This window comes from Garra rufa, chromosome 7 (genome assembly GCF_049309525.1).
Source record: "Garra rufa chromosome 7, GarRuf1.0, whole genome shotgun sequence".
Taxonomy (NCBI): Eukaryota; Metazoa; Chordata; class Actinopteri; order Cypriniformes; family Cyprinidae; genus Garra; species Garra rufa.
In genome coordinates, this window is record NC_133367.1 from 15,685,527 (window position 1) to 15,712,056 (window position 26,530).

The window sequence follows — 26,530 nt, forward strand, 5'->3', positions numbered from 1 at the left end:
CGGTAAATAAAACGTTGTGAATTTTGGAAATGATTACACATCTTTTTTCAATAAATTTACAAGTATATAACCATTATCACTATCACAAAAAATAGCCTAATTAGTTTTATTCCACAAAATCAGTCTTATTAGGGATAAAATTAGCTAGCCTGTACACATTAGCTATAGTATTACACTAGCATAATAATAACAATAATAATGATTACTTTGTCGGAACACTGAAGTATGCTATTATTGATAACAGCCACGGATCAGCCTAGGATCTCTTCCTAGGATCAGCCTAACATACCTGGAAATGTGGCAGATTGAATGACAGCAGTTGTCAAATTGGAGATGTCCATCTGGCTTTTTTACAAATGGGAATTCGTATTCTCGAGTTATGTGGGTCTTTCTTCCACAAAGTTATTACAAAGCAAAATTTTACCCCAAATGACTGCCTTGGTATTTCTAGTGTTAATGAACAGCAATGACAGCATTATGAAAATATCAAATACTCACATCAGTGTGTTGAGTTTACAGCGTTTATCCTGCAGTAGACCAGCAATCTGATTCACTTGTGCATCTCCTAGTTTACATTCACTTAGATTCAGCTCTCTCAGGAGCAACGGGTTTTTACCCACAATTCCAGCCACATACTGACAGGCTTCATCTGCAGCAGGATCCAAAAACCTGCATATGGGAATATGAAGCAAGATTCATTTTAATTAAACACGGTGTAATGAAAAATAGCACCTGATTCTGGTCATTTAAATTTGATGCAACAGACTGTATTAGTTAAATAATATATCTATTAATAATTCACTTGCATGTAATTTATTTTCTATTATTTTATTACGTCTCACCTCAGTGTCTTCAGTTGACAGTTTGGATCCTGTAATAAATCATTGAGCTCCTTCACTCCTGATTGTCCAGGATCATTTCCTGTGAGATCCAGCTCTATCAGGTGTGAAGGGTTTGATCTCAGAGCTGATGCCAGAGCTTTATAACCTTCTTCAGTGATACTGCAGTCTGAGAGTCTAGAGGAAGACAAGAACAAATTTGCAATTGTAATCAATTATTCATTTAGTAAAAACAATTTCATTTGTCAGATTATGACTTTTTTTAATTATCTGTTCCCATAAATATAATGTTTGCCAATATTTAAATAAACTTTAGACAAAAGTGCACTAACATTTTTTCACAACTGTTAAACACATTACTGCTAGAAGTTTTCAGTTTATCTTTAAATTCAACAAATTCAAACCTGAGTATCTGTAATATACATTGAGAGTTTCCCAGTAGAGTGGAGATTTCAGTCACTCCAGAATTCAATAGTGTATTTCCACTCAAATCCAGCTCTATCAGGTTTGAAGGATTTGAATTTAAAGCTGACACCAGAGCAGCACAACCTTCTTCTGTAATACAAATGGAATTTAACCTGTAGAACAGAGAAAAATACATAAATACAATTACACAAATAGTAACTTTGACTATTACTACTGTCAGTAGCCCACCATTATTTGTTTTTACACATTGATTAAATTCCTTACTTCAGCCTTTTCAGTCTACACTGTTCATTTTTAAACAGAATTAAGAAGATCTTCATTCCTGAGTTTTTGAGCTTTGTCCCACTCAGATTTAGCTCAGTCAGGTTTGAAGGGTTTGAATTTAAAGCTTCAGTCAAAACACAGCAATCTTCATCTGTGATATTGCTGTTATTCAAACTGCATTAAGAGAAAACACAGTTACAGTTTCAACTAAACAATTATAAATAATAAATAATTATAAATAATAAAGTATTTGTTGTTAGTTGAAAGTCAACACTCTCTGGTAAACGTTACATAAAACACATTCAGCAGCACGTTCATGTGTATAAACGTATGTATGTAAGAGTCCTAATAACAGTAAGATTTACATTAGTGTGTTGAGTTTACAGTGTTTATCCTTTAGTACAGTAGCAAGTTTCTTTAATCCTGAGGGTCCTAGTTTACATTCACTCAGATTCAGTTCTCTCAGGAGTAACAGGTTTTCACCCAGAACTCTATTCACATCCTGACAGGCTTCATCTGCAGAAGGACTCAAAAACCTGCAGAAGAGAAGATGAAGCACGATTCAATTCAGATCTCAATTAAACTTGGAGTAATGAAAAATAACAGCCAATTCTGATAAATAAATGTGTGAAATGTTTGAAATTACTTTGATGCAAACAATTTTTTTTCTATAAATAATTCAGCAGCACATAATTTAGTTTGTATTATTTCATCAAATCTCACCTCAGTTTTAGTTTACAGTTTGGATCCTGTAGTAAATCACTGAGCTCCTTTACTCCTGATTGTCCAGGATCATTTCCTGTGAGATCCAGCTCTATCAGGTGTGAGGGGTTTGATCTCAGAGCTGAAGCCAGAGCTTTATAACCTTCTTCAGTAATACTGCAGTTTGAAAGTCTAGAAAGAAGAGATTTAAAACAAAATGCCTTTGAACTTTTTGATCGAAGAACATAACATATCACAATTTTAATTCTATTAAGAAATATAATTTGAATTACAATTTCAAATGGTGTTTTTTTTGTACTGCAAGAGCCGTTAAAAGGGAAAAAATCCAAGTGATTTTGCCAAGGGCCTATGTCTCCAAAGGTTTTACTTAAATTTTTTTTTTTTTTTTTAAATCAATCAAAGGTTCATTTAACTCACCTGAGTTTTTGAAGTGTGCAGTTTGTATTTTCTAATCCGTTCTGGAGTTTTTTTACTCCTGAATCCCGCAGATTATTGTCACTCATGTCAAGCTCTGTCAGACTGGATTTTGATTTCAGCACTGTAGCGAGAGCTGAACAGCTTTCTTCTGTTAGACTACAACTACACAGACTAAAATGTTGAACAGGAGAGAAAGAGAATTAGCAAACACAAAGTACTTGATGAATATTATATATATATATATATATATATATATATATTACTGAGAATGATCGTGTTTTGGTCACCTGGGTTCTTTGAGATACTTAAAATGTGCAAAAATATATGGAAAGAATACTTACTGAAGAGATGTGAATTTACAGTGCTTATCCTGCAGTAGAGCAGAGATCTGATTCACTTGTGTGTCTCCTAGTTTATGTCCACTCAGATTAAGTTTTGTCAGGAATAATGGGTTTTTACCCACAATTCCAGTCACATACTGACAGGCTTCATCTGCAGCAGGACCCAAAAACCTGGAGACAGGAGAAGTTAAGGGCATAGGTTTGATGTTTGATTTTGACATAAAAGGGGACATAAACCCTAAGACTTTGGTTTGTGTATTCATTTTAACAACATCAAGTTAATTACGGTAAACGTTATAATTCAACATACTACGCACGTATGTGCTAAGCACTTACCTTATGTCCTTAACTCATGCTCATCCCAGAAAGAGTGCAATTTTCTAGTGCATTTATTAAATTCTTAAGTAATGTCAGTGGTACGACCTATTTCAGTTGTGGCCAAAATTACAACAACAGTAATTGCATATATATTTTAACCATTTAATCAAATGTATTGCTAGAGACAATTCAGTAGTCACTGGATATTGGTAAGGACATATTTCTAGTGTCCTACTAAATCTATTGTATGCCTTGGGGGAAGTATAGTACCTGACATCACCTGCTACATAATGATTTATTTTCACAAGCTTGTGAAAAGGCCTTTAGTCATTTTAAAACTTTTATGAATGTCTTTTAAACGTTTAAATCTCGTTTGGCTAAAATGCTTTAAGAATATTGAACATTAACATTTTAACACTCACCTCAGTGTCTTCAGATGACAGTTTGGATCCTGTAATAAATCATTGAGCTGCTTCACTCCTGATTGTCCAGGATCATTTCCTGTGAGATCCAGCTCTTTCAGGTGTGAAGGGTTTGATCTCAGAGCTGAAGCCAGAGCTTTATAACCTTCTTCTGTGATACTGCAGTCTGAAAGTCTACACAAAATAAATATATGAGTTAAAATGAACTGTGTGGTTCAAATTATTTAATTACTAGTCAAATCACAAATATGACTAAATTACACAGCCAAATAAATGGTCAGATTTGCAAACAAACAGATAACATACGCAGGAATAGCCCTTGTAGTTTGCAGCGGCTATCAAATTAGAATCAATGATTCCGCTTACTGTAGCGCTCACACTCAGTTACTGAACGACGTTTAGCTCCAACCTTGATCAAACTCACCTAACTTTCTAGTGATCCTAAAGACCTTGATAAACTTATTCATGTGTGTTTAATCAGGGTTGGAGCTGAACTTTGTAGGAAAATGGATCTTGTGGGCCAGAGTTGAGAACCCCTTGGTTGGAACTGCAAAGTGACAAACATGACTGGGACATGCTTATCAATGTGTTTTTTTTAAATGTAATAAAAACATAATAATATAATAAATAAATGAATAAATGTTTTGTTGAGGCCATTTTGGTAATGTTGGGGTCCTCCCGATGTGGTCTGTGCTATTTGCAGCACGTTTCTGTATTTGGTCATGTTGTGGGTATTCGCAGAGTGTAAATGTATTTCGCTGTGTAGTGTGTATTTGCAGCACTTTTTTTTGTATTTGGTTGTCTTGCGAGTATTTGCAGCCCATTTCTGTATTTTGTTGTGAGTATTTGCAGCATGTATTTGCAGGACGTTTCTATATTTGGATTTATTGTGAGTATTTGCAGCGCATTTCTGTATATAGTTGTGTTGTGAGTATTTGCAGCATGTATTTGGTTGTGTTCTGAGTATTTGCAGTGCATTTCTGTATATAGTTGTGTTGTGAGTATTTGCAGTGCATTTCTGTATATAGTTGTGTTGTGAGTATTTGCAGCATGTATTTGGTTGTGTTGTGAGTATTTGCAGTGCATTTCTGTATATAGTTGTGTTGTGAGTATTTGCAGTGCATTTCTGTATATAGTTGTGTTGTGAGTATTTGCAGTGCATTTCTGTATATAGTTGTGTTGTGAGTATTTGCAGCATGTATTTGGATTTAATGTGAGTATTTGCAGCGCATTTCTGTATACAGTTGTGTTGTGAGTATTTGCAGTGCATTTCTGTATATAGTTGTGTTGTGAGTATTTGCAGTGCATTTCTGTATATAGTTGTGTTGTGAGTATTTGCAGCATGTATTTGGATTTAATGTGAGTATTTGCAGTGCATTTCTGTATATAGTTGTGTTGTGAGTATTTGCAGCATGTATCTGATTGTGTTGTGAGTATTTGCAGAGCGTTTCTGTATTTGGTTGTGTTGTGAGCATTTGCAGCGTGTGTTTGGATTTGGATTTTGTTGTGTGGAAAAAAGGGATAAACTGCTTTCTATTTGGACAGATTAAATTAGGGATGGAAGATATGTCCAAAATTTATATTACAATATGTTTCTTAATTTTGGTTGATACAACAGAATTCTGATATTAATATAAACAATATTTAAAAAAAGGTTTAGAAAACTGCCAAGAATGCCCACAAAAGATGTCTTCACCTACAAACTTCTGAAAAATGAATTTGCCATGTCTATGAAACCTCCTCCTATTAAACTATATATATATATTTTTTAATAAAATGGTACAAATAAATTAATGTTCAACTTTTATTTGTATTTAGCCTTAATACAAACAAGAAATGTAAAGCCATAGTCAAATACACATAAGGCTCTCAGACTCACCTTATTAATATTCTTAGCTTTAATTTTAAACAATAACATAAGGCTGATTATTCTTATAGATTGAAACAAAAGTTCTTCAGACAGGATAAGATTATGAAAAGTGGTCAGAGTTGCTGCAGAAAAAGAGTGAGCAACAACAAAATTGTTGCCAGTGACAGGCTTATTAAAAAAAGCAAATTCGTCGTCGCCGATAGCCTTGTGGGCAGTGCGTCGGCATACAGTGCTGTTTCGCTCCGACATCCCGTGTTCGAATCCCGGCCTGAGGACCTTTCCTGATCCCGCCCCTTATCTCTCTCCCACTACGTTTCCTGTCAATTCTGATCTGTCCCCTCATAATAAAGACAAAAACTCCAAAAATAAATCTTAAAAAAAAAGAAAGAAAAGCAAATTCATTCTCTGCCAGCAGGAGGCACTTTTGGAGCAGTAGGAACAGCGGTTTCCCTGTTAAAGCCTGTATACAAAGCAGTGCTCCCCTCAAACACGAAAATTTACCAGATACTGTAAAATGAAAATGGCATTGAAACTTTTCTGAAGATAGTCAGTTCCCTTCAAAGATTTGATTTTGAAACGGGCAGTGCTGATGTTTGTTCAAGGAAGTCAATCAGCACAAATAAATCTATGTATGGGAAACAGTGGTATACCTCAATTTCGGAACTGTGTTTAAATTATATCACCATTATTGAATACAACTATTGGGTAACAATTTCTATGAAACCTCTATTTATAATACATTATAAGGGTATTTCTAAGGGTATTTCTAAGGCATTATAATGAATGCATAATGCATTATAAAATAACATTATAGCATGTTATATCATCTCATGAACAATTATAATACATTATAATAATTTAGTAGAGGTTATAACTTTTAAGATTATGATTATTTATAACACACAATGGACGGCATAATAAATCTACTAAATTTACAATGGACTGTATCATATTACATTTATTTTTTACATTATATTACATTTTATTTTGATGGTGCCCTTAGCCTACTGACTATAAGCAACTAACTCTCGCCAACTAACACTCCTTACAGTGTAGACTTAGGTTAAGGTTAGGCTAAGTAGAAGGTTCACGTACTTGCAAAGTTACTTCTAATCAGTTTGTCTTTTGAAGAAACATCAAAATACAGTGTTAACATATATTTAGCATACTTATATTAACAATTACTGCTAGTTGATATGTAGTTGCAGTGTTACTTATCAAAAGCTGTCTAAAGGGTACCATCAAAATAATCTGATCATATTACACATTCATCTGATCTGATACCTGATCTTATGGCAATTTGAGTAATATTATTATAATTACTTATAAGTGGTCTTTGTATGCTTTAAGTGCAGTGACATCAGTAACATGGCAAAATATGAGACTTATAATATAATACCTTATAACTATGAGGAGGCAATCATACTCATAAAAGCTATAATCACAAATAAGCAAAAATTATAATACATTAAAACTGATTTTATGAATACTCATGAGATGATATAACCTATTATAAGGTTTCTTTTTAATGCATTATGCATTCATTATAATGCCTTAAGAATACCTTTATAATGTATTATAAATACAGGCTTCATAGAAAGTGTTAACAACTATTGCGCAATATATATTGTTACTGAATTATTGTCCAGCCCTATTTGTGTTTTCCTCTCATGCTAAGCTTCATTACTCCAGCTTTTGGTGTCAAATGATTCTTCAGAAATCACTGCTGCTCAATAAATATTTAATTATTATTGTACATGGCAAACCATTTTATTTTAATCGACTATAACAAAGATATAAATCAGGACAGTACTAAAATAGTAACTATAGTACAAATAGTAAAATAGTAACATGTGTTTCTCATCTTTCTACTTGGTTGCTTTGAAGTATTTGTAAGTAAACTTTAAAATATTCTCACAAAATCATAAAATATAGTAAAGAAGGGTTTACATCTCTTCCATATGAATGTGCAAATGTGGTATTAATTTACCAAAAGGACCAAAACCACTATCTCAGAAAAACATAGGATTCGGTGTATCAGTGTAGCTGATGTTGAAATGTACTCACTTGAGTATCTTCAGCTCACACACAGGATTCTTCAGTCCCTCACAGATCTGTTTGACTCCTGAGTCCAGCAGACGGCTGTTGTTCAGGTCCATCTCTTTCAGGATGGTTTTGGAGGAGAGAACAGTAGCTAGAACTGAGCAGCTTTTCTCTGTCATCTCACAGTTATTCAGCCTAAACACACAAAAACAGCATTATTTATTACACATCAGGATCAGCATAATTAATCCATATGTAACTGGAAGTCCTTTTTAATGACTAAACATAGATGATTTATAAATTATGTTCACTCACTTTATTTTCTCCAGTTTGCTGTGAGAGTCCTTCAAAAGAGCAGACAGCTTCTCCCCATCCAGACCTCTTAATTTAAATTCACTTAGATCCAGTTCCTTCAGTAATAATGGATTTGTACCCAAAGCCTCAGTGAGATACTCACACGCTTCCTGTGCAGCAGGATTTATCAAAAACCTAAAGGAAGTAGAAGAACTTAAATTAGATAGTCAGGCTATAATTTAATTTCCTTTGCAATTCTCATACTACTTATGGTTCCAGTGTAGTATTAAAGTTATTGAAACTGCCTCCAGGTCTACTGAGAAAATATAATTAGTATAAATTAGTAAAACACAAAAGAAAACTTGAGTTATGAAATTCATTTGTGTGATGGTATTTAATTTCTTAAAACTGAAATTGAGTAAATTCTATGTGTCATTTTAAAATTATCACCTGACAGTTTTTAATTTACAGCCTCCACACCACTGTAAAACAATGAGCCCCTCCACTCCTGACTGTCCAGGATCATTTCCTGTGAGATCCAGCTCTGTCAGATGCGAGTTTGACTTTAGAGATGAAGCCAGAGCTTTATAACCTTCTTCAGAAATACTACAATCTGAAAGCCTACATATAATATATATAAAAAGATTGCTTTAATGATATCACCTGCTTCATGTAAAATTGTAAATATTTCTTTTAAAATGTAATGTTGTAAGTAGTCAAAAGTTAAAACAAATTAACATTTACAAAATGTATATTTTGTAATGTTTCTTGTATCTTTGTAATTTTGTGAACTTTGTTGGTAATTTTCTTCTGTTCCTGTTTAGTGTTTCCCTTCATTACTTCCTGATTGTTTGCACCTGTGTCTTGTTAGTTTACTTTTCTGTTTATTTAAGCCTTTGTGTTTTCTGTGTGCACTCTTAAGTGTTTTCCATTTATAGTACCATTGGGTTCCTCAGTTCTTTTTTTGGTTAATATTACATTTTAGTGAATCAAACAAAAGCACAAAGATACAGAAACCATTACACATTAATAACATGTACACCAACACAAACATGTACATAACTGATAATACACACTTCAGTTTTTCTAATCTGCATTGTGCATTTTCCAACAGAGGACACATTTTATTAATTCCTGTGTTTCCTAGTTTATTTCCACTCAGATCCAGCTTTGTCAGGTTTGAAGGATTTGAATTAAATGCTGAAGTCAGAGCAGCACAACCTTCTGCTGTAATGCTGTTATTATTCAGTCTGTAGAGAAAAAAGATAGGACACAGTCTTTAGTTTGTTTTAAAACCTCCTTTAATAAACAATGACAGTTTAAAGGGGTCATATGGTGCAGTTCCTTTTTTTTCTCTTTGTTTTTGGAGTGTTACAAGCTGTTTGTGCATATATATGTGGTTGGAGAACAACTGATGTACAGTATGTGAAAAATAGTATGTTTTTTTTAACCTCAAACCGCATAAACACATTGCATAATAATGCTCTTTTTAACTACATCATATGAACCCTTTAAAACAAAAAAAAGTGAAAATATAACATCAAAATAATGTTGTATTTGAAAGATATTTTACTTACAGAATTATTAAACTAATTACAATACTCACATCAGTGTGTTGAGTTTACAGTGTTTATCCTGCAGTAGAGCAGCGATCTGATTCACTCGAGTGTCTCCTAGTTCATGTCCACTCAGGTTCAGCTCTCTCAGGAGTAACGGGCTTTTACCCACAATTCCAGTCACATACTGACAGGCTTCATCTGCAGCAGGACCCAAAAACCTGCAGAAGGGAAGATGAAGCAAGATTCAATTCAGTTTTCTATAAAAAAATTAAAATAAATAAATTGTATCTTTTCATCACATCTCACCTCAGTGTCTTCAGTTGAGAGTTTGGATCCTGTAGTAAATCATTGAGCTCCTTCACTCCTGATTGTCCAGGATCATTTCCTCTGAGATCCAGCTCTATCAGGTGTGAAGGGTTTGATCTCAGAGCTGAAGCCAGAGCTTTATAACCTTCTTCAGTGATACTGCAGTCTGAAAGTCTAAAACAGGAATAAAAAAAGTAACACTCAGATTAAATGATTTTACAAAAATGTTCTGAACAACATAAATCCATAAAAAAAAATTTGGGGAGATGGAAGCAAAAAAATATATAAGACCTTTAGTATGTCCGGCATCAACTCACCTGAGTTTCTTTAGCTTACAGTTCTCTTTCAGCCCATCAGAGAGCAGCTTCACTTCTGAATGCTGTAGATTATTGTTGCTCAGATCAAGATCTTTTAGTTTGCTGGAGTCCGAATTGAGAACTGAAGCCAGGGCTGAACATCTTTCCTCATTTAAATCACAGTTACTAAGCCTGAAAATAATAATAATAATAAAAGCAATATTATGCATACATAAGTTTACCATTATTGTAGAAAGGTGCTGAGAGTGAAGCAGCCTTTGATTTCTCTTGGGGATCTCCCACAGGTGATGGTCATTATGTCAAATAACCAACACTGACCAGCATAGGTAATTTTATATTTTGTCCACTCCTGGTGGTTTAATATATGGTTCTATATATATATATATATATATATATATATATATATATATATATATATGTGTGTATATGTATATGTATGCATGTATGTGTGTGTGTGTGTGTGTGTGTGTGTGTGTGTGTGTGTGTGTGTGTGTGTATATTTATTCCATGGAATGTCTGGATACTGGATTCTGATTGGCTGGCAGGTGTGCAGTAAAACCGTTTAATGCACAGGTAGTTCCAAGTCAGTTTAATCACTGTTCTATATTAATGCGCTGCTTTGATTGATGCACGCAAACGCAGAGAGAGAGAGAGAGAGAGAGAGAGAGAGATCGGAGATCGGATTGTGCTGCGCACATACATAAACTTCTTGTCAGCACTTCCCTGCGATTTTTATTGTTAAAATATCCTAGATACTAGATCGCTACATTAAATTCCTCATCAGCGGAGTGGTAAAACTGCTGTTTTTGAATGAATTCGTTGTTTGTAGAGAGAGATGCGCAGACGCACAGCAATGCAGACAGGTACGCACATACACACAAACACACACACTCACACACACACACACACACAAACAAAACTGTCATCTCTACCTCGCCTTCTCTCTCTCTCTCTCGGTCGATCGATAATTTACTGAAACAAATGCTATAATTCATTCAAATAAATGTGATCTTACCGGACTATTTCATCTCTGTGTCTGATTTGAAGCGGGCATAATGCTAGAGCTGCGTGTCATAACTGACGAAAATAACCGTCTTTTTTATACATGCGGTCAAATTTTGCGCTGCAAATATCAATCCTAGTTTTAACTTGTCTATAACTTGGCAAATGACCATGGAATAAGCGGGATAATCAACGGCTTGCCGTGCATTAAAGGATTTAAAATGCACTTTGCGGAGGCAACCACCCTCCGCTTCGCGTCGGGCGGTTATTAGCCTCCACGTATATATCGCGATTATATGCAGCGATAGTATATGCGGTGGAGATGCGTTCACTGTCAAACATCATTCGCAATTAATTAGATAATTTTGTCAAAAGAAATGTTCTTGATTAAAAGAAAAATCATTCGTTTCGCTCTCTTGAAATGTAAAGGAAAAATACAGTTTTTACTTGGAATTTGTTTTTAATCCCTGGTTTTAAACAAGCATATACATGAGATAATTTTATATAATTGCTTGAATAAACATTTAAAAATAGTGCTAGAAATTGTATAATTAGGGAAATTAAACAGACCTAGACATTTGAAAAGACATAGTGAAATGTGTCTAATAATTCCAAAAAGAAAGAGAAGCATTGGATATCAAAATATTCATATATAGAGACATTTATTAGATGCGGCATGTGTTTATCCAGTCTAATCGAAGTGTGTAATCGACTTTCCCAACAAAAATCCCACCCCCTCTCAGAAAATACATAAAGCTGACATTACTGAGCTATATGCGCTTAAAAGTAGCCTATTAAAATGGTACAATGGCATTGCTCAGTTCAACGAGCTGGGAAATCGGGCATTTTGTCCTGTGTCAACGTGTAACGCTCAACATTCAAAAGGTAAACATAATTCAGCCAATAAAGTGTAGGTATATGTATTTCATAGAAAATTGTGTCTAGTACTACATAAATTACAAAGGTTTCATTGGCATATTTATTTCAAACGATCCGACCGACCGACCGCGACCTCAATATTATGAAAAATATTTTTGGATGACTCGTAACCGCGGGTGAGCTCATTTTGGATCAACCCGTGCATCACTGATATATATATATATATTGTGATTGCTGTGGTGTTGAGTGTAGCTGATGGTGAAATATACTCACTTGAGTATCTTCAGCTCACACACAGGATTCTTCAGTCCCTCACAGATCTGTTTGACTCCAGAGTTCAGCAGACGGCTGTTGTTGAGGTCTATCTCTTTCAGGATGGTTTTGGAGGAGAGAACTGTAGCTAGAACTGAACAGCTTTTCTCTGTCAACTCACAGTTATTCAGCCTAAACACACAAAAACAGCATTCTTTCATTTAACATATTGTACTTTAGCCCATACACTATTAAACACACATTCGATCAACAGGTTTTTATATTTGCACACACATGGCTGGTAGTTTTTATAATGAATAAAAATATGTTACAATGTTTTTTTATTATACAACACATTATATTGTAATTTTGTTTATTGTATTAATATTGCATATTGTAAAAAAGTTCAGGTCACACTTAGTAGAGAGTGGTTACTGTGTGAACAACACTGGCAACCATAAATCTGAATGGAAAATCCCACAAGGTTTGATTCTTGCATTTTTTCTTGTTTATACAGGATAGTAAGTGGTTTAACTAGGCTACATATTAAATAAGAACCAAACTGCTCATCACAGCTATGCAGATGACACCCAAATCTACCTAATTCTATCACACAATAACTTCCTTTGCCACTGTACTGATGAAAGTAACACTTGGATGCACCTATTGATTTCCTTTAAATAAACAATGACAAACAGAGGTTACTGAATTTGTCAAAAAGGATGGCATTCTCAAGGAAAAACCCAAAACTTCAGTAAACCCAGAATGATAAAGATCCAAAAAAAAAAAACATTAAGTCAGGAATATTAGAGAGAATTTGGATTTCAGTAGTCACATCAGAGTAATTACTAAATCAACAAACTATCATCTCAAAAATATAGTAAGAAATAGATGATTTTATATCCCACTATGACTTGACAAAACGCTAACTTTATTCACTAGCAAAATAGACTACTGTAGTACAATCACCCGCTTCCAAAAAAGACCATTAGACAGCTGTGGCTCATAGTGAACACATTCAGAACACAATGCTTCACCTTCATTAAATGTTCTGTATGATTAACCTTGCTTAAAAAATAACATTTACTCACTTAATTTTCTCCAGTTTGCTATGAGAGTCCATCAATAGAGCAGAGAGTTTCTCCCACTCTAGGTCTCCTAATTTATCTTCACTCAGGTCCAGTTCTTTCAGTAATAATGGACTTGTACCCAGTACCTTAGTAAGATAGTCACACACTTCCTGTGCAGCAGGACTTTTCAAAAACCTACAGAAATTAGAAGACAATTTTAGATTAGATAATTTTGTTCTTATTTTATACCTTTTGCTGCTTTCATTCTGCTTATAGTTGGGGTTCAGCAAACATAAATCATTCCCACTAATGTTTTTATAGTGTATTAGTGTAATGTTCTAGTTGTTCCCAGCTCGATTTAAATGCTATTCATTTTTTTAAACTTCTATTGTTTAAAGAGAACATGACATTTGTTGTTGTTAAAACTAGGTGAACTCACTTCAAAATTTCCAGTTGCTTATATTTATCTGGCCATAAAGTAAGATGAAATTCTGAAAGCTTGTATTATATAATGCCAGTGAGATCTATAACAGTATATCCGACCACTTTTATAAAATGAATGGAATTATTACCTTCCAAAAATGTTTCTTGGTAATATGATACTTAAATGCTTGTGATATGATATATAAATGCTTAGTTTTATAATCAAATGTCTTTAGTTTTTTTATTGTGGGGGGGTTTAAAACACATAATGCAACAATACAATGATGACTGAGAAATGAACAAATAAACTTTCCTTAAAAGTGTAAACCCCTGATGTATCACATTTTATACAGCATAACATGATTTTTGTAAAAACAAAAAACAAACAAAAAAACATTATGTTTAGATAATCAAGCAAACCTAAATTGCTTCAGTCTAGTAAGTGTTTATCTTGAAATATTACTAAAGGTATTAAAGTCAATGTGTACTTTATCAAAATCAGTAAAGATTTTGCAGCAAAAACGTGTTTACCATGACCTAAAGGGGGAAGTTTTTGATAAAAGACCTTTTATTTGCTAAGAGTACGAATCAATCATATGACAGAATGCCTGTAGATCGAGTACAACAGTTTTTCAGCAGATTTAAATCATGTTTATAATTTAGAGTCCTTAGATATTTAGCCTTAGTTTAAGAGTTGTTAATACAATTAATTTACAGCTATAAGAAATGCATTTTTATGACAATTTTAATCTACCATTTTGCATGTGAATAAGTAAACAAGATGGCTTAGATATGGTTTGTCAACTGATTATTTGTTATGTTACTTGAAATGTATAATTTTAATAAGCATTTGAAGGTTTTAATTACCTAATGAACTTTAATTTAAAGTGTCCATTCTGTAGTAAATCATTGAGCTCCTTCACTCCTGATTGTCCAGGATCATTTCCTGTGAGATCCAGCTCTATCAGGTGTGAAGGGTTTGATCTCAGAGCTGAAGCCAGAGCTTTATAACCTTCTTCTGTGATACTGCAATCTGAAAGTCTATACATAAAAGAAGCTGTTAAATACTGCATGTTCTGCACTAAATTAAATGAACAAATAAAATTCAATATTAAAATTATAAAAAATATAGTTAAATATTAGGCAAATTATTCCCATATAGTGTGCAAAAACATATGCTTATCTAATAGTAAATTAAAACTGGCATCTGGCAGTTTAAAATTTTTCAGTTCATCCGATCAATGTATATTATATGTATACATTATAAATGTAAATTCACATGCACATTCATGACAATACACACTTCAGTTTTTCCAGTCTGCATTGTGTGTTTTCCAAAAGAGGACAGATCTTCTCTATTCCTGAGTTTCCTAGTTTATTCCCACTCAGATCCAGTTCTATGAGGTTTAAAGGGTTTAAATTAAATGCAGAAGTCACAGCAGCACAACATTCTTCTGTAATGCTGGTATTATTCAGCCTGCAAAAAAAAGAAGAAAAAAGGCTGGAAACATTCTTCAGATTATTCCATCCACAACACACAACTAATAACAGAAGGAAAAATGTACATGGTGGTTCAACTATTATTTGATGTGAAACACTCACATCAGTGTGTTGAGTTTACAGTGTTTATCCTGCAGTAGAGCAGCGATCTGATTCATTCGCGTGTCTCCTAGTTTACATTCACTCAGATTCAGCTCTCTCAGGAGTAACGGGTTTTTACCCACAATTCCATTCACATACTGACAGGCTTCATCTGCAGCAGGACCCAAAAACCTGCAGAAGAGAAGATGAAGCAGGATTGAGTTCAACTTAAACTTGGTGTAATAAAAATAGCATCTAATACTGACAATAAATTAGAACTGTCATGCAGCAAACTGTATTAGTGAAATAACATTTTAGATATAATTAAATTGCCACATAATTTTTGTATTATTTCATCCCATCTTACCTCAGTGTGTTCAGTTGACAGTTTGGATCCTGTAGTAAATCATTGAGCTCCTCCACTCCTGATTGTCCAGGATCATTTCCTGTGAGATCCAGTTCTATCAGATGTGAAGGGTTTGATCTCAGAGCGGAAGCCAGAGCTTTATAACCTTCTTCTGTGATACTGCAGTTTGAAAGCCTAAAAAAGATGCTATTCTTGTTATTCTTACTTACAACACAGAATCAGATTATAATACACACACATATACATATATATATTAGGACTGTTCATAACTGAAGGTGATACAACATCTCCAGTAATGCATGCGATATTGCGTAGCTTGTCAGTGAACTACCTCTGTATATCAAATGTCGCTCCGTTAATGCGCATGTCAATGAGACTTACAACTAATCACAAAATGGCATTATTGACGAGATGCACATGATAATTGCATCCGCTTATTGGCATAGCCCTATTATATACACACACACACACACACATACACACACACACACACACACACACACATACACACACACACACACACACACACACACACACACACACACACACACACACACACAATACAGAACATACAGTCAGAGATGTAAAACAAATAACTTCAATCTGATGTTTCGACAAAATTCAATTTGACAGCTCAATTATTATTTTAATAATTTTGCTGTAATATTAATGAATCAAAGTAAGACAAGGGGACAGTTCCAGTTACTGACATACTGGCTGACATATTTACATATTTAATAACTGACTGAATAAAAAAAATCCATAGCGCACCTTTAAAGTCATAACTTCAAATAAACATTCAAAAAATGCATATTATTAGCATGTAGACATGTAAATAACTGAAAATACACACTTCAGTTTTTCTAATCTGCATTGTGGATTTTCCAACAGAAAACAGATCTTCACTATTCCTGAGCTTTCTAGTTTATTTCCACTCAGATCCAGCTCTATTAGGTTTGAAGGGTTTGAATTAAATGCTGTATTCAGAGCAGCACAACCTTCTGCTGTAATACTGTTATTATTCAGCCTGAAGAGAAAGAGAAAAGACAGGAAACATTGTTTAGGTTACATCAAAGCCTAATCCAAACCAAACAATTTACTGAAAACATAAAAACATAATGTTAAAGTTGTTGACATTGTTATATTTAAAGTATTAAACAAGTTGCTCACATCAGTGTGTTGAGTTTACAGTGTTTATCCTGCAGTAGAGAAGAGATCTGATTCACTCGAGTGTCTCCTAGTTCATGTCCACTCAGGTTCAGCTCTCTCAGGAGTAACGGGTTTTTACCCACAATTCCAGTCACATACTGACAGGCTTCATCTGCATCAGGACCTAAAAACCTGCAGAAGGTTCAGGATTATGGATTTAAATAGGGATTTAATTCACCTTCATATATTGGCAAATATAGAAAATATTGCTTAAAAAGCTTTTGTTTTTTTATTTTAAAGTGACATTGTTAAATAATATGTTAAATGACATGTTGCTGCAAAGTTAAGTGAAACTACTATAAAAAAAATAATAAATACATGAATGTCTTTTATTTTGTACTATTTCATCATGTCTGACCTCAGTGTCTTCAGTTGACAGTTTGGATCCTGTAGTAAATCATGAAGCTCCTTCACTCCTGATTGTCCAGGATCATTTCCTGTGAGATCCAGCTCTATCAGGTGTGAAGGGTTTGATCTCAGAGCTGAAGCCAGAACTTTATAACCTTCTTCAGTGATACTGCAGTTTGAAAGTCTTCAGAAAGATAAAAACGTCACCAAAAAGATTAAAGGGGTCCTATTATCATTTTTTCACTTTTTTAATTTTAGTCAGTGTGCGGTATGAATGTTTGGTAATAAAAAAATTAATAAAAATCTATAAAGTTACAAATCTCAAAGTCCACTCCAAAGGGTCATATTTAGTTTTTAAAAAATCTATTTTCAAAAACTACAACTAATGGCTCCTTTGGACTACAGCGTTTGTTTTTCCAGATGCTATAATGTCACAAAGCGGTCCATTAGATGTCATTCAAATAAATACCGTCTATGGAAATTCAAATCATTAGTGGATGGGTAGGGACAAAGTGGGGGATTCGCCTAACTTTAGCGATGTAGCATGGGCAGCCGCTTCTGAGATGCTTCAGCGAGAGGGGGCGCGGGGTTTGGGTCAGTAAAAGCCTCCTTTAGTGAACAAAATGTTTTTTAAGAAACACATCTATATTTAAAAACGGAAGAATCACTTTAATCTAGCTTGCACAAAATGTTGTACAGGTAACTTGCTGCTTTGGGAAGGGACGTGGCAGTACCGAAACTGCATCTAACATGTTCCCTAATCGCAACGCAGTGGGACTGCTAACCAATCACAACACATTTATTTTTTTCGGAAGGCGGGTCTTCATCAAACCTGGGACTAATGGAGCCATTTGTGCCAGGCTGGGGAGAAAGCTATTGTAATAATGTAAATTGTGTGAAAAAATAATGCATTTTTCGAAACACCACGCATGGGAGCATGTTCTAGTGCACCCTAAAACAAAATAAAGATGTTGTAAAATAGCATAATAGGACATAAAAGGCACAACATTAAGATGACAGCAGGTTTTTCAAAACTGTAAGTGACTGACTTGTTCCTTGTTACACAATGCCAGTTTACAGACCAGTAGGAGTGTTAGCTGTTTTGCTGATTCATGTTTAAATGAACCATATTCATACCTGATTTTCTGCAGTGTGCACTGTGAATTTCCCAGCAGACTGGAGATTTCTGTTACCCCTGAGTTTCCTAGTTTATTCCTGCTCAAGTCCAGCTCTTTGAGGTTTGAATTAAATGCTGATGCCAGGGCAGCACAACCTTCATCTGTAATACTGATGCAAATAAACCTGTAGAAGACAAAACAAATAAAATAATCACACAATATATACACAGTTATGCAACTTAAAGCTTTAGCTACGACTTTTATCCACAAATATGAGATTTGCATGATAATCATACTGTAAAGTAAATATTATTTTGTATTTTACAGTCAAAAGCAGTTTGGAGAAGGGTTTCAATTTGGAAGGATGAGTTGCTTAAGTTACAACAGTAATATTTATGTCTTAATTTCTTCAAATCTTTAAATGTTAAACTCTCAAGCTATTATTTTGGTGGAAATGGCATAGTGACCCTCAAGTCACTGTGTTTAGTTCACAAAACTATAATTATCTATAATTTTTATACACTTTGTGCTACAAATCAGGTGAAATGCTGTAAACATCTGTCCACAAAAATGTTGTGAACCTTCCAAATTCATGTTATAAGCAGAGTAATTAATGGGATATACATTTAAAATACTTACTTCAGCTTTTCCAGTCTACACTGTGCATTCTCAAACAGAGTCAAAATAATCTTCATTCCTGAGTTTCCTAATTTATTCTCACTCAGATCCAGCTCTGTCAGATTTGAAGGGTTTGAATTTAGAGCTGCAGCCAGAACACGACAACTTTCTTCTGTGATACAGTTGTTAATCAGACTGCATAAAGAGAAAACACAGATTTAGTTTTAGCTTAATATTTGAATGCCAGAATGTTTTAGCTGACAGTTGAAAATTACTGGTGGTGATGATGGTGATGATGATGACAACCAAATTACAAAAGTCCCATATGGTTTTTCACTCAGCACTCTCTTATAAATGATGCATAAAACAGTCCAAAAAAATCAAAATAACAAATCCTTACATCAATGTGTTGAGTTTACAGTGTTTATCCTGCAGTAGAGCAGCAATCTGATTCACTCGTGTGTCTCCTAGTTTACGACCAATCAGACTCAGCTCTCTCAGGAGTAATGGGTTTTTACCCACAATTCCAGTCACATACTGACAGGCTTCATCTGCATCAGGACCCAAAAACCTAAAAAAGAAAAAGAAAATGAGGACTCATTTCAACTAAACAGTGAATAATAGCATCTGATTCTAAAATTGTCTGAAATGGTTTGTTTTTAAATTTACTTTACCACAATTGAGTTACAGAATTTTTTTTTTTATAAATAATGTATTTGCATGTTTTATTTTTCCATTATTTAATCTTGCCTCACCTCAGTGTCTTCAGTTGACAGTTTGGATCCTGTAATAAATCATTGAGCTCCTTCACTCCTGAGTGTCCAGGATCATTTCCTGTGAGATCCAGCTCTATCAGGTGTGAAGGGTTTGATCTCAGAGCTGAAGCCAGAGCTTTATAACCTTCTTCAGTAATGCTGCAGTTTGAAAGTCTATAGAACAGATTTAATTATAATCACATTTATTAAGTAATAATATATCTATCAAAAAAGTTTCTTGTCAAATGCCTTTTTATTCATTCTTTCCCCTTCTGGTCAAAAGAGAAAAACATAATTCATCTTACACAAGCATGTCTTTTCTTCTTTGATTTAATCAAGATCAGAAGAAATAATTGTTAAAACTCTGATCAAGAATATTATTATTATTATTATTAAAATCAAACAATGGTTCACCTGAGTTTCTCCAGTGTGCATTTTGTATTTTCTAATCCGAGTTTCTTCACTCCTGAATCCTGCAGATTATTGTTGCTCATGTCAAGCTCTTTCAGACTGGGGTTTGATATCAAGACTGTAGCGAGAGCTGAACAGCTTTCCTCTTTTAGACCACAATCACAAAGCCTAAAATATTAATCATGAGAGAGAATTTACAAACAAAATGTTTTATTTAGATAACAAGTAAATCCTGAGAACTGTTTTAGATCACCTGATTTGCAGAGATAACAGATCAAATGTGCAATAATAACCATATTAAAATTACTCACATCAGTGTGTTGAGTTTACAGTGTTTATCCTGCAGTAGAGCAGCGATCTGATTCACTCTTGTGTCTCCTAGTTCACATCCACTCAGATTCAGCTCTCTCAGGAGTAACGGGTTTTTACCCACAATTCCAGTCACATACTGACAGGCTTCATCTGCAGCAGGACCCAAAAACCTGCAGAAGAAAAGATGAAGCAGGATATTCCTAAATAGACTTGATGAGAAATATCCAAATCTGCTGGACAAACGTGTGAAATACTTTATCTTAAATGTTCTGGGATGCAGCAATTTGCATTAGTTAAATATTTCTATAAATAACCCATATCATTTATGTTGTATTATTTTATTATGTCTCACCTCAGTGTCTTCAGTTGACAGTTTGGATCCTGTAGTAAATCATTGAGCTCCTTCACTCCTGATTGTCCAGGATCATTTCCTGTGAGATCCAGCTCTATCAGATGTGAAGGGTTTGATCTCAGAGCTGAAGCCAGAGCTTTATAACCTTCTTCAGTGATACTGCAGTTTGATAGTCTAGAACAGGAATGAAAACTCTGCTTTAAATCATTCTACTAATTCTTTTCAAAATCCTTTCTTTGCACTTTCTGTGGACTTCTTGAGATACTTCTGTGACAGTTGCAAAATTGAGGGCTCATATACAGGTTACAGGTTACATTGAGCCGCTATCTATAAATCCAACAGCTCCTTGGACTACATTCAATCCTGTATCTTTACAATCTGTCAAGGAGGTCATCACAAATTAAAACCCTACTTCTGTCCCTTTGATTTAATACACCCTCACTTTTTGAGGCAAATGATTGATGCCGTTGGTTCAGGGCTTGTATCACTATCTAACAATTGTTTTAAATGTTAGACTCTCTTGACGCCTCTGTTTTATAAAATTGTCGGCCAATATCAACTTTACCATTTATACCAAAAGTTATAGAAACAAAAGGTGCTTCCTTAACTAATAATCTTTAATAATTAATAAACTGAAATCTTTAACTATTAATCAGATCTTTGAAAAAATTCAATCTGGGTTTGAATCACTCCACAGCAACGAAACTGGGGTTTAAATTATATTTTAATGACTACTGACTTAAGTAGTGCTTAATGTGCTTCTGCTATTCTAGTGATGCTGGACTTGTCATCTGCCTTAGGTACTATTGATCATGATATTATCATTTCTCATTTAGTGTCTTGCGTGGGTCTTTAATGTGTTTAAACGTGCTCTAGAAATAAAACTGAACTTGAAAATGTAAAATGCAACTGATTAATCAGCTTTTCTAGAATTAACTTTACCCTAAAGTGATCTGCAATCAATTTCAAAATGATAGTCAAATAAACCTTAGGCCCAGATACCTCTAAAATGTTAGACATCAACTCACTTGAGAATCTCCAGTGATCTTACATTTACTTGCAATGGTTCTTTAACTGTAAAGAGTCATGGCCGAAACTGTTGGTACCCTTGATAAATATGAACAACGAAAACCTGTCTACACGGTTCATTCTTTTGAGCTTTTCATTGGAAAATAGGAATAAAAAAACTAGGGGATTTTATTATGAAATAAACATGACCCTGGACCACAAAACCAGTCATAAAGATCAATTTATTTAAATTGAGATTTATACTTCACCTGGAACCAAACTTTTCCATTGATGTATGGTTTGCAAGGATATGACAATTTTTAAATCTGAAAAAATTCTCCAGAAATGGTTTGACAAGTCCATTTACAACCCTAGGATTTGTCCATAGAATGAAATGTTCTGGTATTACCTTACTTGGAAGGTACATGAATAAAAATTATGAGCTCCGCTCACTTTTTACTTTTACTTTTGAGATTTGTGATTGCACATGCTCTGTGTAACATTACACAACATTGGCAGTCATTGGCGCACATTTTACAAGTTTAGATGCTTGCTAGTGGCGCTCAAGATCTGTAAATCATTCGCCATCATCTGCACAGTCATCTCTTATTTACTTTACTCTGTTTATGTGGTAGGTGAAATCTTATGTACTACAAATGAACTGCGATGATACTCAGCTCTTAATTTCTTCACGGCCCAGCGAAACATACCAATTTGAAAAACTAACAGAATGCATAGGTAATATTAAACAATGGATGGTGAATAACTTCCTACTGTTAAATTCTGTAATAACTGTAATAACCTAAAACACAGTCTAATACTAGATGGCAGCTCTGTAAATTCGTCATCATCAGTTAGGGACCTAGGTGTCCTATTCGATAGCAATCTCTCCTTTGAAAGCCACATTTCCAGCATTTGCAAAACCGCATTTTTCCAACTTAAAAATATATCGAAATTACGACCTATGCTATCAATGTCAAATGCCGAAACATTAATTCATGCGTTCTTGACCTCAAGGGTAGATTATTGTAATGCTTTATTGGGTGGTTGTTCTGCACGCTTAATAAACTCCAGCTGGTCCAAAATGCAGCAGCAAGAGTTCTGACTAGAACCAGAAAGTATGACCATATTAGCCCGGTTCTGTCAACACTGCATTGGCTCCCTATAAAACATTGTATAGGTTTTAAAATCTTGCTAATTACTTATAGAGCCCTCAGTGGCTTAGCTCCTCAGTACTTGAGCGAGCTCCTATCGCATTATAGTCCCTCACGTCCGCTGCGTTCTCAAAACCTAGAATATCAAAATCAACTGCCGGCGGCAGACAATTTTCTTATCTAGCATCTAAACTCTGTAACAATCTACCTAACACTGTTCGGGAGGCAGACACACTCTGTCAGTTTAAATCTAGATTAAAGACACATCTCTTTAACCTGGCTTACACATAAAAACATTAACACATTCCTATAATTCAAATCCGTTAAAGGATTGTTAGGCTGCATTAATTAGGTCAACCGGAACCGAAAACACTTCCTATAACACCTGATGTACCCGTTGCAACGTGAAAATAATGGCATCTACGCTAATATTAGTCTGTTTCATTCTTATTCCGAGGTCACCGTAGCACCAGACCCAGCCTGTATTCGGATCAGATGGTCACTGCAGTCCCCAGGATCCAGTCCGTACTCAGCTTAGATCATGGGTCACCACCTGGAAATGACTTCAATAGCCCTGAATGTCAACCAGATGAGCTCCAGAGACGGATCATCAATAAAGACCTCGCCAACCTAAATGGCCATCGGCGCTACTCCATGGTAACCTGATGAGCTCTCTACAATCGGACATTATTACAAACTGCTGGTTTCGTCTGGCCAGAGGAGAACCGGTCCTGAGCCTGGTTTCTCCCAAGGTTTTTTTCTCCATTTCTGTCACCTGTGGAGTTTTGGTTCCTTGCCGCTGTCGCCTCTGGGCTTGCTTAGTTGGGGACACTTTCCAGCGATATCGTATACTATTTGAACGGAACTGGACGATGATATCTTTGAATTCATTGATGAACTGCCTTTAACTGAAAATTGACACTATTGTGCTGTTTAAATACTGTGCAGTTGCTTTGACACAATCTGTATTGTTAAAAGCGCTATAATAAAGATGACTTAACTTGACAATGTAATAGGCTACCACTAGCAAGAAGTTAAACATGTCCCTTTAGTGGCTTGTGTTATTTTATTAGAATACATTATTTGTTTTTCATGCCTTTCTAAGTACAGACACCAACCCATCCCTGCACTCAACATCCCCTACACAACCTGGAACATAACATTTATTCCCGTTATCTGCCATTTTCGCTATTGTCCTCGCTTCGTTTTTCACAATAGCCTACCTGCAGACCTTCTGATGATTTAACTATGCAAATGTTCCCGACTATAGCATCATGGTCGGTGTTATATTAGGATTGGCATTAGCTTTTGCAAACACCAAATTTATATAAGAAGGAGAAAACAATGGTTTTGAGACTCACAGTGTGTCCATATACAGAACTGTAATTATTAAACTATGCCAAGGTAAATAGAGTTCCCCTTTAGTTTACTACGACATTACAAATGGGAACTCATTAGAGAGACTTATCACCTCTGAGCTAAAGAGAAAAAGCCAATGAAAATTGATGAGTGGAATTTGCATGCACAGCCACTCCCCTGTACATATGGGTATATAAGATGGCAGCGTGCATCCACTCATTCAGATATCTGCTTTGGAGCCTCGCCTTACAGTGGAAAGAGAAAATGAAGAAAACAAGAATGAACTATTGTGTTGGTGCTGCTGCCGCTACTGGTGTATTGCTGGGGAAAGTTTCCTGCCGCTGTCACCAACGCCGTTGTTTTATCCTGCATAGCTGTCAAGCCAGCATTCTTGCGATTCAGTAAGAAAACTGAGTGCTGATCTGGAGTTGATTAGGTGAAGCTCAGATAGATGTGTCCTTCTCCAAAGAATCCTCCCACTACCAGCTTGTCTACTCCATCACGAGTCCCCCCTCAGCAGGCACACAACTGGCCCCAGGGTCCCAAGTAAACCTTTCCCCCAGTGAGCCTCTTTGCACAGACACTGTGCAAGATCAAGGAGGATGGGGAGCAGTCCTAGTGAATGCACCGTATTGGCCCACCCGGACCTGTTTTACCGACATGCTCCTCACGGCAGCCAATCTCTTGAAGATTCCCCTGAGGAAGGACTTTCTATCTCAGGGGATGGGCATTACCTGGCACCAGAGCACTGATCTGTGGAACCTACATTTGTGGCTTCTGGACAGGACGCGGTAGACCTCACTGGCCTTCCCCAGGTGGTGGTAGATACTATCACTCAGGCTACAGCCCCCTCTACTAGGCAGGCCTGTGCTCTGAGGTGGGGTCTGTTCATTGACTGCTGCTCCTCTCACAGAGAGGTCCCTCAGAGATGTTCGTTCAGAGTGGTGCTTTCCTTCCTGCAAGAGAAGTCAGAGCACAGGCTGTCCCCTTCAACTTTGAAAGTGTATGGTGCAGCGATTGCAGCGTATCACAATACAGGTGCGAGAAGGGTAAACTCCCCTAGACCACACCTCTCAGGAACCTGACAACCCGGTGATGCTCCCCAAGGGACTTACCCTCTTGGGATCTCTCGGTTGTCCTCCAAGGCCTTCGGAGGGCACACTTCGAGCCACCAGATTCAGTTGAGCCAAAATTAATGTCTCTAAGACCTCGCTCCTGGCCGTGCTTGCCTCTATCAAGAGGCTGGGGGACCTGCAAGCTTTCTCTGTCACACGGCTGACTCTCATGTTAACCACGAGACCCCAGTCCGGTTATGTGCCCAAGGTTCCCACCACTCCCTTCTGGATCAGGTGGTGAACCTGCAAGCTCTGCCCCCGGAGGAGGGAGACCCGGTCTTAGCATTGCCGTGTCTTGTTCGGATGCTACGAGCAGCTCTTAGTTTGCTACGGGGGACAGCAGAAGAGGAATGCTGTTTCCAATAAGAGGTTGGCCCATTGGGTGGTACATGCCATTACCTTGGCATATGAATCCCAAGGTCAGCCATGCCGCCTAGGAGTCTGAACTCACTCCACCCGGTGTTGCCTCCTCCTATTCGCTGGAACATGGCACCACTCTAGCAGACATCTGCAGAGCTTTGGGCAGGGCGACACCTAATACACTCACAAGATTCTATAATCTTAGTGTTGAGCCTGTGTCTTCCTGTGTGTAGAAGGTTACATCAGGTGATTTGCAGGAGGCCAGCTTGGTGTCATCTTGCTGTGCAATTCCTCATTAATCTATGCGCCATTCTCCCAGTTGTTCCCCCCTGTGTAAACTCTGGCTTCTCCATGCCCCGCAGCCCCTCATATATCTATAGCTAGAATAGGTGTACTTTTTCTTTATTCCACATGTCTAACTTCACATGTGCTCTAATAAACATTGGCCACAATTATTGGTACCATTTTATTTTAATACTTATTGCAACCTGGTCCATGGTCCATGTTGGTGCATGTTTCCTCAGTTCACCACAGTCATATTTTATTATTGAGTTAAATTTAAATTTCTTACCAAATTACTTTATAGTATTTAATAAAATAGTAAAAAATTATTACAAAGCATTTTTGGTTTAGTTTTCGGACAAGTATATCAAAGGTATTTTTTATTTTTTTTTGGTTTCGGCCCAAAATTTTCATTT

At 35.8% G+C, this 26,530-nt stretch overlaps 1 protein-coding gene across 1 annotated transcript in view; it reads right to left on the minus strand.

Moving 5' to 3' along the window:
• Positions 1–26,530, minus strand: part of LOC141337969 (uncharacterized) — an 87,016-nt gene that overhangs the window by 38,512 nt on the left and 21,974 nt on the right. Inside the window, exons 10-26 of the mRNA XM_073843543.1 lie at positions 20,176–20,340; positions 19,762–19,935; positions 16,884–17,054; positions 16,567–16,740; positions 15,714–15,887; positions 15,368–15,538; positions 14,633–14,806; positions 13,364–13,537; positions 12,294–12,464; positions 9,823–9,996; positions 9,564–9,734; positions 2,670–2,840; positions 2,253–2,423; positions 1,895–2,065; positions 1,530–1,703; positions 1,244–1,417; positions 843–1,016 (exon numbers count right to left, since the gene is read on the minus strand). Coding sequence (XP_073699644.1) covers positions 843–1,016; positions 1,244–1,417; positions 1,530–1,703; positions 1,895–2,065; positions 2,253–2,423; positions 2,670–2,840; positions 9,564–9,734; positions 9,823–9,996; positions 12,294–12,464; positions 13,364–13,537; positions 14,633–14,806; positions 15,368–15,538; positions 15,714–15,887; positions 16,567–16,740; positions 16,884–17,054; positions 19,762–19,935; positions 20,176–20,340 — 2,928 coding nt within the window. The remainder of the gene's footprint in view (positions 1–842; positions 1,017–1,243; positions 1,418–1,529; positions 1,704–1,894; positions 2,066–2,252; positions 2,424–2,669; positions 2,841–9,563; positions 9,735–9,822; positions 9,997–12,293; positions 12,465–13,363; positions 13,538–14,632; positions 14,807–15,367; positions 15,539–15,713; positions 15,888–16,566; positions 16,741–16,883; positions 17,055–19,761; positions 19,936–20,175; positions 20,341–26,530) is intronic.